Consider the following 16,479-nt stretch of genomic DNA (forward strand, 5'->3'; position numbering starts at 1 on the left):
GCTGAGGAGGAGGATCGGGTGAAAGTGGAGCGGAGGGAAAGAAAAGGAGAAACCGTCCCCTGTCAGAAGTATGCGGGGCTCGTCCTCTCAGACCTTACGTCAGCCCGGACTCTTTATCAGGCTGTCAGCCCCGGTCAGGACGCAGACAGAGGTGAATGAGGATGACTGCGACGGGACGAGGATGTAGCTCACCTGCGGAGAGCGGCGTGTCGCGCGTTTAAAACGGGACTAATTCTGGATTCAATGCATTTGCAGTTCCGCACCAGTGATGAGTTGGCTCCTGTTGTGGATTCTAACTGCAGCCGGGATTCAACAGGTGGGATGGAGGATATGTTTTAAAAAATACTTTATATTGTGCAGTTTGCGTACTTGGCTCACTTTGAGGATGAAGAGGACGAAAATACGCATCTCTGTGCTCATTTAGTAGTGTCATTGTTCCCATTATACAACCGAAAGCTACTATAAACTGCCTGTGTGGACTTCACAGTAAGTTTTAGTGGCTTTTTTTGATATCTTATTCTACCAAAACTATGCACTGTAACATCTGACAAGTTTATTTTACTTTGAAAATATACAATATACAATATACTTATTTCCAGGAAACATGTAATTAGCCTATAACTATTCATCTTAATTTATGTTATTGGCCTACGTTGTATCTAATTTTTACGTTTACTTAAAATTTTGTTATACTTAGGCTACTTAATTTTATGAAGTTTTTGCAACATAAAATGACAAGTTTAATAAAAATCAATCTTTCTACGTTTTAGAAACTTCAGTAATCCAGTATTACTTTATTCAGTAAATAAAGTAAGGTTTACTGTGCTTTATATCTCTATTCTGTTGGCTGCATGCTAGTCAAGCATATTTGCATTTTCTTAAACATGTGAAGGAAACAGAACTTGCAGATCGCTTTACTTCATCATTTGGAAAATCTTTGTGATGATCAAGTTAAGTCAGACTAACTCGCTTGACTGAAGTAGCAAACACTTTGAAAAGACAATGTCATATCACTTGTCATTTTTATGTTGCAACAACTTCACAAAATTAAGTAAATATAGCTAAATTTCAAATAAAGTAAACATGAATTAAGATTTATAGGTATATTACTTTCCTTTTACAAGGCAATCGTTTTCAAAGACTATTTTAAGTAAGATCAACCTGTCCGATTTCACAGTTTAGGAGGCTTTAGGAGGCTATTTGATATCCTTGTAGAGACTTTTGGGACGCTCAATGGCGAGTTACAGTGTCTGTGTCGTCTGTCAAGGTAACCTAAATTAATGTAATGACATGAAAACTTAGTTGGCCATAGATTTGTGGATGTGGCAGTTTTCTAAATGGCAAGTTTTCTTGACTTGTGAGAAGGTAATTTTGGTTGAATGAACCGCATTATTCCCTATGAATGTTTCTGAAAAGAAGTCGTTTTGTCATCAATCATCGCGCTGTTTAACTTGCAGTGAGATGTTGGCAGTTGCCACACTGCAGCTTCACATTCCCATCGTTTGTTATATTTCAGTGCCCCCTCGTGGTTACATAGGAAACTGCTTTTTAATGGCTTCATTAATGCATCATGTATTTCCACAGACCCCCACCTATTAGTCTGTGGATCAGCTTTTGGAAATTGCGGATAGCGTGAAAGAAAAAAAAAGAAGCTAAAACAATCAAAGAAACAAAGAATAAAACAAAACAAGCAAACACCCAAAAAAAAATAATAATAAAAAAACAGCCATTTTTAAAAGACATTTAGCAACTGGGAAAGTTAGCAACTCAGTGTTGGAAAGGCTACTTTTGAAATGTAATAGGTTACAGATTACAAGTTAACCTGTTAAAAATGTAAATAATTTAACCATTTTAAATACTCCATAAAGTCATATTACAACATTAGAATGCTTTTTGGTACCTTTTCAAACTTTTTAAACTGGGTTTTAAAACTTAAAATGTCAGAAAAAAGGCTACACAAAAGAAGGCATCCCTGCACAATACTTACATGTATCTAGTTACTCCCCAACAATGGTAATACTGGTTAAAATATACTGAAAATATCCATCCAAATGATGACATTGTGTAAAAATTAGGTCATAATAATGCATTATTTCATATGGGATGTCATTACTTTGAGTTTAGACAATATAATAATTTTGTCACAATACTGGAATTTCTAACATCATTGAAATACCTTGAAAATATCAATATTCAATACTATTTTCAAAAATTTGACAGTGAGGGCATACAAATAAAACATTTCATGGTCAGATATATATAAGAAGGGCATAACATAACAACAACTTCTCTTCTTGGTTAGTGACAAAGAAAAGCAGAATGACTGTAGAAAACATCAACAATAAGAGAGAGCGAGAAAGTGCAGCTGATACCAATGTATCAAACTGTTGAAAATGAATGCGATAACTGTTAATATTCAGAATCAGCATAAACTGGTAGATATGTTTGACAATACTATAATGTAATGCAATGTAGCAATGCTATTTTTTACATTCTTATTATTTTCATGTAATTTTTTGAAGTATGAACATGTTTTACACTGTTTATTGCCACGTTCCATGATGCCTCCTTTAAGTGACACAAGCTTTTGGAGGCAAATTTAAGAAGAAAATACCCAAGTGACAGTTTGTCCATTTACTTTCTGGCCTTTTTTTCTCTTGAGAAAGTGATCATAGTTCATCCAACCTGACAGGTCGAAAAAGATCAAACCAGCACGAAAAGGATGATCATCAGTCTTTGTCACTTCTCATAACAGAGAAAAGAAAACACTATTAACTAGCCATCACCAAAATATAACAGCTATTCAAGGTCACACTGGAAAATGTGAAAGAGATGATGACATTAAAAAGTAATGTCACAAATAGCTAAATGTAAATATGAATATTTTTAGGCCACCAAATAATTTGAGCGTCTTCCTCTCTTTGCAGTCTTGCTAGTTTTCTCAAATATCTGTTTCTCTAATTCAGTTAGTGCTCTGTTACTCTGCCCTTTTCCCAACAGTGATTAAATACTTTTGAAATAAAATAACGAATTTAGTCAGCAAAGATAAACAATGTCAGGCTGATGATTGCATTAGGTTTAGCCCATGTTTTCATAATTAACTTAAAAATTCCCGCCTCCCTCTCTCTCTCTGTCTCTCTCAGCTTTTGAGCTGTGTTTGTTTTTTTGTTTTTTGTTTTTTTACAATTGTCTTTAAATTAGCCTGATAGCTGTGGGCTAAATTAACTCTTCTGATGAATGACTTAGTGGCACGGCCATGATTAAAACTCATTTATCTGCAATGGCATTCAACACTGTGCACAGCGGTTATTAATATAGCCATAATTCCATTTAAGTGCCAAGAACAAACTCAGGGATGTGACAAAGGGTATACAGCTGGCATGAGATTATTAAGCATGTTTCCTCAAAATTAATTGCAGATAAAGTGTGCATACACATATGTGTGTATGTATGCGCCTTTTATGGGTCAGAGGCTCCTCACTAAAGTGTAGCGCACTGAGCATATTGATGATATCATGATTTATGAGTATACAGACAGTATTGGACCTGCAGTGTGTTGTTTGCCTCCCTGTCTCGACCGTTCACAATGTGACAGTAATGATGGACATGTTAACGTGTCTGCTACAGCTTCACTGTGTCATAATCATTGCGACTTTATGGTGTCAATTTCTTAGTTACACCCTATGTATTTCGGCTTCTAAATTAATTTGAGATAGCCGCCCACAGACACCATGGGATTTGACCAACTCGCTGTATTACTTACTGTTTTTGTTTGATGATCCCGCCTTCTTAGGGCGTCGTTTGACTGCAGGATGTTAGGAGAGTTAATGTGTGAGGCTCAACTGATTTGCCAGGTTGTCACATTCAAACGAAATTAAAATACAACAAAGTTTAAATCAATGGGGGAAAAAAAACCTTGGATTTATCAAACAATAAAACAGATTTGACCAAAAACATGGTGGTTGAAAACTGTATCCTCTTCCACACCTTCCCTATTGACTAATTTGACACACCTGTCTTTAATGAGAGGATCCTGAGATGCCAGGTGAGGTGATGCATTCAAGTGATCCTCCAAAAAAGCTTATTAGTAATAGTATGCATGTTTAACAACAAGTTCTGCCTACCACACAATACATTTCTTTTCAATGCATTACTCTGAATGCACCATTGGCCTTGACCGGCAAAGCTTTGACTCGAGTCTGATTTAATCTATCCTTGCTCATTCATTCAGTGCCTTTGCAGCTTTACATTATGACACGTAGGGATTCATGAACCGGCCGACATTCAGCAGGCCTTGTACATACCAGACGTTGAAAAAAATCAGTCAAAAAGATCGGTTAGTTCATTTTCAGCCATCACTAATGTATTTAGAGTCAACTCTCCTTTGTCTGAGAAACGAATCTCAGCGTCTCACTCACTCAACGATGACCCAGAGACAATGATCTCCTGGCATTTTCTCAAGCACACCATGTTCTCAAAACAAGCAGGATTAAATTTGGCTCCTAAAGAGTGATCTCTGTTGTCAGAAAGAAAAAACACATTCTAATTCAAAATAACACAAGCTTCCTCTGCTGAGACTCCTGCATCCACTGTCCAAAGCTAACCTCCAAGTGCTAGGCTGTTAATGTGGCTCATGTGGCCTGTTTCAGCGAAAACATCTGCCTTTAAGAGCCGCAGAGCTGTTTGCTGTGTCATCTGGTCGTCACATAGCAGCATGAGTCAAAACACACAGAGGTGGGGACTTCGTTGATTAAGTTTCATTGGCAGGATTTTGTGACTGTTCAGCACAGTTTCAGTTTTTAAAATTTGATGATGGAACACTTCCAGAGTGTTAAGTACGTACAAGACTCGACTGTGTCATGATTTAATAAGATTATCTCCACTGGGTGTTTAATTAATTTTTATAGGCTTAATTGATTTATTACACAGCGTGAGCAGACGTTAGTGACTACGTTTCACCCGTGTGAAACAATGGTGTTTAGGATCAGCAGCTTTCTGAAACGGGGTTACCAAAGAGGGCAGGATATGAAAGAATTCAGGATTAAGGATATTAAGAATATTGCCTCGCCACATGTGGTCAAATACCTTTCATGTAATAAAAAATGGCATTTTGATCTTGCACAAACAAAGAGAAGGAGGAGCTTCGGAAGCCCATGACTTTGTGTGACCAAAGCTGATATTGTATTTTCAATGTACTGAAGGTTTATTCATGAACTGATTGCATAATGAAGAAACAATTGATCATATTGTGAACAAAAACAAAATATTTTGGTTAAATTGGCTAGTTAAACTGCATGTATTTTTGTTGTTAAGCCTGTCTTTTAGGCCTAATTTGTCCCCTCTCCTCTCTCCAGGCCTACTCCCAGAATTCCACTGCCATGCCGCCTGCCATAGCCTTCACATCCCCAGCTGTGGACCAGTACAACCGCACGCAGTACTGCAAGTGGCCCTGCGAGTGCCCCAAGGTCACCCCTGTCTGTCCGCCGGGCGTGAGCCTCCTCATGGACGGCTGTGACTGCTGCAAGACTTGCGCACGGCAGGTGGGCGAGGTGTGCAACGAGGCAGACACATGTGACTATCACAAGGGACTGTACTGTGACTACAGCTCGGACAAGCCTAGGTACGAAAAAGGAGTGTGTGCATGTAAGTGTCACTCACCAAAACCGACAAAACAACAACAACAACAGGTTTTAGCATATTTTCTGAGGTTTTCAGTTACACTGTCCACACAGTGGCATCGACTGCAAATTAACACACTGTATTTGTGTAGAGCAGGTGTTTGCTGTGGTACAAGTACTGGTTGTCCTAGCAACACTACAGGTGTCACTTGACCAGAATACTGATGTTTTTTTTAATGATGTTTACTTGGTACCACAGGCAGCAGCATGCAAGCCACTCTTTTAATATCTCAGATTTTTGTTTGTTATTTCAGTAGTTTGTAGTTGAATTTTGACTGCATATTTTAATGTGCAGAGCTCTGTTTGTTGATGTTACAAAAAGGGCCATACAGATCATTTGTAATAGCTAGTTACCATATATTGTCAGACAGATATTTCTTGTGGTGGTAGTAATTATGACAGGAGCAAAGAGCAACAACGTTGCTAAAGAGCCACGTTGGCAGGAGTTTGGGGTGGATGGATGGATCTGTCACCAACCGATCATCACTGGAAACCCGATTTGTCCTATTCTCTGGCTAAGGGGCTATCCTGACCCTAACCATTCAAGGTCAGTGTCAAGCCCTAATTTTTTTTTTTCCAAATAGGATGGCAAAGGCATGACATACCTTACTCTGCCTCTGATTGGTTCGCCCTAATATTCTTAGAAATATGTATTATTCTAGTAGTAGGGCAGGTTATGCCTTCGCCATCCAAGGGGGAAAAAAAGTCAACCCCAACCATATTTGCAAATGTGAGGAACAAATCAGATTTCCAGTGTGGATCTGGTAGCCACATGGTCAAACAAACACATGACTTTCACAGAGGAGAACCACTGTTTGTGTCCAGTGTGACACCAAAAATCAATGCTGACTTATTTTTATAACGTACTGAACCTATGTCATGTAAGCTGCATAGTGTAAGGTACAGAACAGACATACTTTTTTTTAACCCACACCTTGATCTTCTCCTAAACCTAACCAAGATGTTAACAAGATACTAACCACATGTTTTAAGCTGACACTGTTAAAAGAAGGTATGAGGACATGTTGTCATTACTGCTGAATTTCATCACTTCAAACACAATGCCAACAGTTTAATGTCCACATATGTAATGTGGATTGTATTATAAACCACATATGGAAGTAACTTGTTAACATCAAAAGCCTGACTTCCATATGTTTTTGGGGCTACTTACACATGGGAAATAATATCCAACTCCCAGGCATACAAGAAAAGACTTTCGTATTCAGAATATTGTTTGAAAACATCACTAGTCTTGGACTTAGCCATAATATGAGCCAAAAATTATGCCTAAATCTATTTTAGACATTCCATATATTTCACTTTCACACCAAAATAAAAATTGTTGGATTACACATTACAATATAGTCACTTGAATTGTTTTTTATATTTTATCACTTTATTACTCATAGCAATGCTAATGTGCTATATCAGCCTGCAACATAACTGCTTTTTACCTCTATTGCTTCCAATTGTTTGCAGTTTGCCTTTCATTTCTCTATAATATGTGACTGCCTGTCGTTCCTCTCCGCCAGATATGGTGGGTACAGGCTGCGAGCATGATGGTGTGATCTACCGCAACGGGCAGAGCTTCAAGCCCAGCTGTAAATACCAGTGTGTGTGTGTGAACGGTGCCATTGGCTGCGTGGCACTGTGTACCGAGTCCCAGCCTCCGCGGGTGTGGTGCCAAACCCCACGGCGGGTCAAAGTCAAGGGACAATGCTGTGAGCGATGGATCTGTGATGAACCCAAAAGAGGGCGCAAGACGGCGCCACGACATGCAGTAGAGGGTAGGACGCCTTTGATATAAACACACTAGAGTGGGGTGGGGAGTACTGCATTCTGTTGTTTTATCTTGCAAAAGCTCTTTTTTTTTACAATTCCCAATAGCACTGCCAAATCACCTAATTTCCCTCCAGCGCATTGAAATGCATCACAGTTGAGTCTGAAAACATCAAGGCAAGCTAAATCAAAGGGAATGCTTCAAGTATTGTAAGAGAACACAAAACGTAGGTAATGCTGGGTAAACTAGGGAATCGTTCATTTGCGTTATAATAATGCTTTTGCAAACTTATTTTTAGGTTCAGGAGGCTTTTTAAAGCACTGTGATGTGGAGAATATAGTTTACTTCATTCATAAGTAGATACAGTTCTCTGAGAGCTAAATCAAGTTTTAAGAGGCCAGTCAGCGGTGGAAGAAGTATTTAGATCCCTTACTTAAAGAAAAGTACTAATGCCACCCTGTGAAAACACTCTGTTAAAAGCAAAAGTCCTGCATTGGAAATGGCACTTAAGTAAAAGTATGTATAATCAGGAAAATGTACTTAAAGTATTAAAAGTAAAAGTACGCAAAGCAGAGAAAAACATCTAAAAAAAAACCGTCAAAATTATAAAAAAGATAAAACACTCAAAAAACCTCAAAAATATATTTTTTAAAAAGGCTCAAATATTTATCAAAATAGTTGGCTAGTAATTTTCCGTGAATCAACAGATTAGGTTAATCAACTAATTGTTGCGGGTGTGCTTATATAGCCTGTTTGGTCACTTAATTAACAACAAAACACCATATAAACATGACGGTGAGATAACTATAGCAAATTTATGAGTACAATACTTCTCTCTGAAATGTAGTGGAGTAAATGTATAAAGTAGCATGAAAATAAAGTTAAGTACAAGTACTTCACATAATACTTAAGTATAGTACTTCAGTAAATATACTTAAATTCCACCACTGAGGCCAAAAAATGCAAAGTGTGGCCTTGTGTTTACTTCACAAAGTTTCAGCTCTCTGGATTTTACTGACAAAACATTAATGTTAGTTTCTAAGTTTATATTTTGTAGAAGAAAGAATTTATATTGTTTTTCAGTAGTGGGTGGATATGATTGGATTTGATAAGTAGCAGCAGCTGTGTTTGACACTGACAGTACAAACATCTGCAGTTATGCGAGTACAGTTTGCAGTCCAGGAGGATCATGTGGTCTGTGTGTGTGTGTGTGTGTGTGTGTGTGTGTGTGTGTGTGTGTGTGTGTGTGTGTGTGTGTGTGTGTGCAGGGACAGACCAATCCCTTCCTGTGGAAGCCCTCACACTGTTTTTTGGGTCATGTCCAGTTTCCAGTCATTTACTGCAGCAGTGCTGTGGAGGGATCAATGTGAACGAAGGTCTCTTTGTGTTGCATTAGAATACAAATCAGATCCAGATTAAGAAACTAACATGCTTTAAAGGTTGAGATTAAAAACAGGGACAGTAGGGGGCGGTGAAGTGTTCCTGTGCTTCTCTAGAGGGCTGTTGAGTTGGGTTTTTTTTTTTTTTTGGTTTTTTTTGGTCAGTTTAAATAATTCTGTTGATATCTTTACCATTATAAAGGTCCAGTGTGTAATATTTAGTGGAATCTAGTGGTCAGGATTGCAGTTTGTAACCAGCTGAAACTTCTTCTGGTTATAATTCCTTCAGTGTTCATTGGTTAAGAGGTTTTTACTGGGAGCTGAATTATCTGCAGAGGTCTCTTCCTCTGCAAAACACATGGACGATTTAAACCAGTTAAAACACTAAATAAAGCAGCTTCACTTTAAAAATTAGTGTTTTCCAACACTGATATTGGCAGAGGGTCACAGAAGGAACCCTTTAAATTAGAGTGAAGGGTAATATAAATTACTTAAGAGAGAAGCTGGGAGAGGGAAAAACAAGGACACTTATCTGATGGCCACAGCGAAGAAGTCCACCACTGCCTCCAAACAGGCTCAAGATTAAGATGAAGAATTGCTCCATTTCACCTGCTCCAGGGATCAGCACACCTTTAGAATCCTTGGTTTACTCCATCCAGCTGGTCTTTGTCTTAACAGCTGCTCACTTTACTTTTGACTTTATATGTTTGAGCAAAGATGACCAAAACTGAATTAAGCTTTGAATTTCTTCACCTTGAGCCACTCTCACTCCTGTTTTCCAGAATGCTGCTTAGTTGATTTTTCCTTCTCCCAGGTCACAGGTGTGCCTCATTTATCTCCTTTCACTCCACCCACTGCCTTACTCTCCTGCAAATAGCTGTTATGCACTTTTCAGTCATTTTCCCCTTTCTACACCCTAAAATCCTACTGGACCTTTAAGTTGGCATGACACAATGTTTGCAATCAAAACAAGATGCATCAGTATGTATCAAAAATTAAATGTAGCAGTGCAGACGCAGTGTATTTATTTTACTTCTCTGTGCTGATCCAGCCCTCCCAGCTGAGACCAGGAGCTGGCACAAGAACTGCATCACCCAGACTACCTCATGGAGCCCCTGCTCAAAGACCTGTGGCCGTGGCCTGTCCCTGAGGATCTCCAATGCCAACGAGCAGTGTGAACTGGTCAAAGAGTCACGCCTTTGCAACCTGCGGCCCTGTGAGGTCGACATCACCAAACACATCAAGGTAGGAATTCTGTTTAATATCTTAAACATGATGATTCGATTGCTGAAAAATGGATGTTAAAAAAAGTTTCCCAGACTTTAAATCTTTATGCTTCCTTCCTCAATCAGCCGGGAAAGAAATGTCTGAACATCTACAGGGAAGAACTGCCCTCAAACCTCACCATCTCTGGCTGCACCAGCAGGAAGCAGTACAGGCCCAAATACTGCGGCGTCTGCACAGACGAGCGCTGCTGCATCCCCTACAAATCCAAAACTATTGACGTGGAGTTCGAATGCCCCAACGGGACAGGATTCACCTGGAAGATGCTGTGGGTCCAAGCCTGCTTCTGCAATCTCAGCTGCAAAAACCCAAACGACATCTTCGCCGATCTGGAGAGTTACTATGGTTACCCAGAAGTAGTGAACTAACAGGTGCCAATTGAATCAAATTTAAAAAACATTTTCAATGTAATATTTCATATTTGTGATGTGTATGTACAAGGGATTTTCTATGGTCTTTTTTTCCTATTGGAAAAATCTGTAAATATGAAATATATATGTGTCTCCAGATTGGATTCATAAAGCATGGTGTGCTTTTGAAGAATATTTGAAGAACTGCTTTGCAAATGAAAAAAAAAAAAACAGCCAGTGAGTGTGTGAAACATTGAGGGCTTAATTTATTCATAGTGTTTTGTGACTACATATGTAATGTTCTTGAGATGCTTTCGAGAGCAGTCAACATTGTCTGTCTTTAAACTCACATGTTAAATAATAAGGCTTTATTGTAGATATTTTCCTTCATATTTTATAATATTTACTTTATAATAAATGTTAAAAGGACAAAAATGGACTGGGATGCCAAAGCCTTATTCTAGGACCATGTGTCCAAATATGCAATAATGACAGGGTCAAGGAAGATCAGTTACAAGTTTTTTTATTGTCATTTTTTTAATAAATACAAACTGTTATGTCATTTTAATGCTTTTCTACAGCATTAGACGGTTGTGCATCGCATCTTTACAAAGCTGTGTATGTGTCCTACAAAGCAAAAATGTTGCTGTAGTGCAAGTAAAATACAGGAGTAGAAGGTGTCGGGTAAGTTCTATGGCTATCCTCGTGTTAACATGTGGACCTATCACTTCACTCACCCAAAAAAATCCACAACCACATAGGAGCATCATGTCTAAAAAAAAAACAAAAGAAACTCCATGGCACATCTTTGTTCCATTGTGCTTGATTGCATAGAAATCATCATTAAAAAAAAGAAAAAAAAAGTCTGAAGCCATGATCCATTAATAAAGCATACAATGTAAAAGCTTTTGAATTTTGTATTTCATAGTGTGTTTTGATTAAGCCTACAGCCTTTTTGGAATGTACTAAAAATGATCATTTGATTCCTGAAAATCATTAAAATGACAGATGGTTTGATAAAAACTCAAGGGTAATGGATATTGGCATGGTGAAACAATATTATTTGCTGTATATACATGATATACTTGAAGCCTGTCCCTTAATCTTCAAAGTGACATAGCAATTTGTGAGACAAACTGCTATTTCCATTTATCCAAGTGCCTCTCCATTCCCTCGCCACATCTACAAATCTGCTCCTACGTTCATACAACAACACTTCAGACATGGAAAAAATAAAGAATAAATGATCAAACAATTACAGTGAGAACAGAAAACAGTCATTTACAGTCAGGTATATTTGAGAAAGCTTTGTCAATATGGTAAAAATGGATAAAAACAGGATGAGGGAACGCAGAAATGCAAATTAAAACTTTTTTTTATATGAATGAGAGATTATGAGATACATGTACAAGCTGGTGTAACCACAGCTTTCTCCAACATTCTCCGTTTTGGTGTCCCAAAATGCTGCGTTGCCCCTAACTACACACTCACCTGACCAAGGAGTTCAGGAGCATTTTTTTCATTCAGATGTGTTTAAGTCCCTCAGACAAAACATCTCACATCATATTTTCAAATTGTTGCATCTCAGCTGCACTGAATCATCCGCGCCCATTGTGCGTTTTTAAAATTCCAGGTAAGCTATCTTAATGTCCCTCTCCACATCAGTGTATGTGCGTAGGAATGTGTGTGTCTGTGTGTCTGTTAGAGGCAGCGCAGCACAAACCAAAGGGACCTTGAGAGGTTTGGGGTGCCTGAACAGTGAAGGGTCAGCTTAGCAGGACACTTCAGTGGACTTGGGCACGGCTTGGTCCACGCTGCTGTTGCCTGTGCCGTCCATGGAGCCGTCCGTGTGGGAGCGGCCGCGCTGGTTGTCGGCCGTGTGGCTGCGGCTGCGGCTGCCCTCGTTGGTGTGCGAACGGGAGCGGTTGCCCTCGCTGGTGTGGGAGCGGGAGCGGTTGCCCTCAAAGGAGGTGACGCTGGAGCCAGAGGCGGTGCGGGAGCGGGCCAGGCGGGTCATGCTGGCAGAGGGCACTGAGGAGAGAGTAAAAAGTATTACGCAGAGTATTTTGTAAATGCGCTGAATAACCCCTTTAAAACGTAAGCAAATTGATTTGATTTCTCTAAAAAACATGGGGAGAAGGCAATGAGCAACTAAACAAGAAATGGCCCATACATTAGCAAGAAATGATCAATAAATTACAAGAAAATAACCTAAAACTAAGCAAAATAACAATAGTAGTAAAAAGGAAAGTAAAAATTAAAAAGAAAAAGGACCAAGAAAAATGCTGAAGATTGAAAAAAAATACACGTGTACATTTTTTTCCTGTAACATAATTTGAAAATATAAAATATAATTATAATGCCTCTATATATATTCGTAATTCCCCCTTTTTTAAAAGTAATTTTTAGGGCTTTTTTGACACTTTTTACTAATTTATTGCAGTGTGTAGGACATTTGTTGCAGATGCCCAATGCCTTTTCACAAATGCTTTTGAAAGAAATAAATTCGATTGTGAATAATTTTTTCTCAATTTTTAAAAAAATTCTTACAATTCTATCTCTCTCCCTTTTTTATAAGCAAATTTTAAGGAATATGCTGAACATTTCTTACCAAGTTGCTCACTGCCTTTTTTCCGTGTTTTCGAAAGAAATCAAACCAATTTGTTCAGGATTTTAAACATTTTAAATGCTTAAAAGACATCTGAACACAGCACAAGAAAACCAATGTCGATCCAGGTTACAATGTCTTAAAGTTAAAGTTAATAGTTTTTAAAACCGACAATAATCCTACAAAGTACAATTCATTGTGATAAAGTTCATATAACCACCTAAAAATATATAATATATCTAGAATCAGTTACAACCAACTACGACATTGAAATGCTATTTATATGTTTATGTATAAGTGATGAATATCCAATAATTTAACATGAAACACCATAACTGTGACACAGGTCACTGTACACTGTAATAGTGGGTATTTTTACTTTCAAAATTTAAATACATTTTTTCTGATAATATCTGATTACTTTTTCTTAAGTTCTGTTTTAAATGCATCATTTTGACTCCGGTGATACTACTTTTAATCTTTTTCCACTGCTGTACATACTATGCTGCATACTAGTACAACAAACATCCTGAATAACCTTAAGCTGAGTTCAAGTTAGACCCCAGTAAGCACAAGAGTCATTTATTAACCAGTACCGAAGGGTGAAGAAGAATGTGGGTAAAACTCTGCTTACACTCACGGCACCAGAAATTTTGAAGTGCAATGTTTGAAAAAAATCTATCTTAACATTCCTGAGAAGTACACCAAAGTAAAAACACAGCATGTCTTGAATACTTACTGTATCCCATGCCCTGAATGAAGTACTTGAAAGCTTCTGTCAGTTTGGCAGGCTGCAGACAAAGAAAAAAAACACAAGTACGGAGATAATTAGTCCTCTTGTCATTAATTATCACACTTGTTTACATAACACTGGCAGACTCAATCTCTCATCCTGCAGCTTACTGCTCAGGGTCTGAGATATGACAGCTGCTATGAGCAGGTGCTGCGCAGGGCGGAGGATTACAACCTGACAACTGCGGTTCATGTCTGCTACTTGCTAATGCTCTTAAGTGCAACCTTCTTATGCCATCCACTCCATCCACCTGACCCTCTGCACCGATTATCGAGCCCCGTCGAGCCTGCTCTACAACACTAACAGCGTCTCTGTGTATGTCACACAAACACAGACATACACACCTGGTCAACCTGGGGCATGCCTCCGCAGTCGGCCATCTGGAGAGAGGAGGAGAAACACAAAAAGAGGCTATTAGCATTTAGCACGTTGGCACTTGTACATTCGCACAGCACACGCCCCATTACCCACCATTACAGAGTCCCATTTAAACACCTTGTTCTTGCTACCTCCAATCAGTGTTCCTCTGGACCCTGAACTGTTAACCCCAATAAATGGCGCCCATTTTAGCTCTAACAGACATTTGGTTTCAGTTGTGGGTCATAAAAGGTTGCCAGGGGCCAACACAAGTAGGTCAGTTGCAGCAGATTGCGTCCTCAGAGGCGATATGCATACGCACGGCGACTCTGAGGATGCATTCAGCTCTCCTACCTCTGGTTAATGTGTCACCAGGTAAATGCTGAGCCACTGGAATCTTATCAGCTGATGCGTTTCCATCAAGGCTATTATAATCTGAATGAGGATATGGGACAGGTGTAGGAGGAGGGGGACAAACAGACCCTTTTACCTTGAGTAAGGTGGTCTTTGTTGGGTCCAGTTTGGTGTTGCATTCAACCTGTGGGCACAATTATCACACTTTTATTCAGTAAATCATCTTATCTGATTAGTCATATTTTTTGCAGGCTGAATATATACATTGATTTTCAAATGTAAAATTATCTGGAAATCAGGGTTTAATATAATGATATAATATAATATAATATAGTCCTCTATGGCAAATAAATGCCAACAAATCAGTAACAGTTTTGGGGGTTTGGGGCACGAAGTTACAACAGTCACACAAATCTCTCAACCTGCAACCCTTTGAAACCTGGATCGACATCACTGTTCGTGTGCTGCATTCAGACGCCATTCACAAGTATTTAAACATTGGAAGACGGAGCAAATTAGCAAATTCGTTTGATTTCTTTCAAGAACATGGAAAAAAGGCAATGGGCAAATTGGCAAGAAATGTCCTGCAAAGTGCAAGAAATTAGTAGATTTAGAAAAATCTTTTTTAAAAAGTTAGGGAAAATTTTCCAGAAAACTATATTTTAGATTATCATACTTTTATATTTAAAATTATTTTAGAGAAAACCCATATTTTTTTAGGTAATTTCTATGTTGCAGCTATCTTTTTTTAAAAAAATCTATTTTTTCATTTTTTTGTTAGGTTGTTTTGGTGGGGGGTTGTGCTAATTTTCAGGTCATTTTTCTGTACTAATTTCTTGCTTATTTCTGAGTCATTTCTTATGAAGTTTCTCATTGCCTTCATCCCATGTTTTTTTTTAAGAAGTCAAACAATTTTGTCCAAGTTTCAAAGGGTTAACAGATTAAATCTACGTTGTGTCTCTTAATTTCTGTTCTAAACTTTGCTCTTGCCTATATCATGTTAAACTGTTGTCCATGAGTATTTAATGTTGCATATGTCTTAGACTCAAACAGGTGACTGGAGGGAACAGAAAACACATCCAGCACAAGTTAGCTAGGTTAGACTGTGATTGAGATTGTGTCTTAACTCACCACAGCCTCCACAGCAGGAGAGCTGTCACCAACCATCAGCAGAGAAGGGCACCTGAATAAGAAAGACACATACAATTACATATTTAAAATAAATTTAAAAATTAACTGTGATTTAATCGTTCATAAAATAGTAGTAGTTGTTAATGTTGATGATTGACGCATGATGACAACTTACTTGAGGGTTCTGACGTTGCTTCCAGGGATCGGCCTCTCAATTTCCAAATCCCTCCGACTGTAGAGGGAGACATATGTTTTAGAAAATCTTCTTATTTTAGTTGTTAAAAGTTGAGTCAACCAGTTCAATCTTTGCTTTTACTTTACTTTTTTTCTTTGATGCTTTTGCTTTACCTTTCGTAGGACTTGACAAAGAGATGCAGGTTGAACTGGTTCATGTCATTTAAAATGTGGTGGCGGTATGTTCCAATTAGGTCCTGGTTGTTGTGGATCTCCTCCTGTGGTGACCAAACACAAAATCTGTTACAGTCACCGAGACCTCAAGACCTAGAAGAGCGAGTGAACTGCCCTCTTACTCAAAGGGTTTTTAAATACCTTTCCAAAGAGGTGGGTGATGATCATGTCAGCCATGTCATGGGTCAAGCCGCTGAGCTGAAATCACACATAAGATCTACATTTAGCTTTAAAGCAGCGTTTATGTTCTTGTTAGCTCTGCTAGTCCAAAATTCTCAGTTTCCAGTGGGTTATTGATCTGTAACGCTATGAAGTGTTGGAGATATCGGTCATGAGCTGTAATGTTAGCTAACT

General features: G+C 38.5%; 2 protein-coding genes across 3 annotated transcripts in view; one reads left to right on the plus strand and one right to left on the minus strand.

Moving 5' to 3' along the window:
- On the plus strand, positions 1–11,274 carry ccn4a (cellular communication network factor 4a). Its single transcript, XM_042506666.2, has 5 exons — positions 1–316; positions 5,355–5,643; positions 7,214–7,468; positions 9,892–10,085; positions 10,193–11,274. The coding sequence occupies exons 1-5, from the start codon at positions 269–271 to the stop codon at positions 10,490–10,492; spliced, it is 1,086 nt and encodes a 361-aa protein (XP_042362600.2). The 5' UTR covers positions 1–268; the 3' UTR covers positions 10,493–11,274.
- ndrg1a (N-myc downstream regulated 1a) overlaps positions 10,982–16,479 on the minus strand; it is a 17,786-nt gene continuing 12,288 nt past the window's right edge. For both annotated transcript variants that reach the window (XM_042506665.2, XM_088090888.1), the window contains 8 exons: positions 16,267–16,323; positions 16,066–16,169; positions 15,893–15,949; positions 15,718–15,769; positions 14,723–14,770; positions 14,220–14,255; positions 13,822–13,873; positions 10,982–12,505 (listed from right to left, as the gene is read on the minus strand). In XM_042506665.2, coding sequence (XP_042362599.1) covers positions 12,246–12,505; positions 13,822–13,873; positions 14,220–14,255; positions 14,723–14,770; positions 15,718–15,769; positions 15,893–15,949; positions 16,066–16,169; positions 16,267–16,323 — 666 coding nt within the window. In that variant the 3' untranslated portion in view covers positions 10,982–12,245. The remainder of the gene's footprint in view (positions 12,506–13,821; positions 13,874–14,219; positions 14,256–14,722; positions 14,771–15,717; positions 15,770–15,892; positions 15,950–16,065; positions 16,170–16,266; positions 16,324–16,479) is intronic.

Source organism: Plectropomus leopardus, chromosome 17, assembly GCF_026936395.1.
Source record: "Plectropomus leopardus strain MGB_pleo_1.0 chromosome 17, ASM2693639v1, whole genome shotgun sequence".
Taxonomy (NCBI): Eukaryota; Metazoa; Chordata; class Actinopteri; order Perciformes; family Serranidae; genus Plectropomus; species Plectropomus leopardus.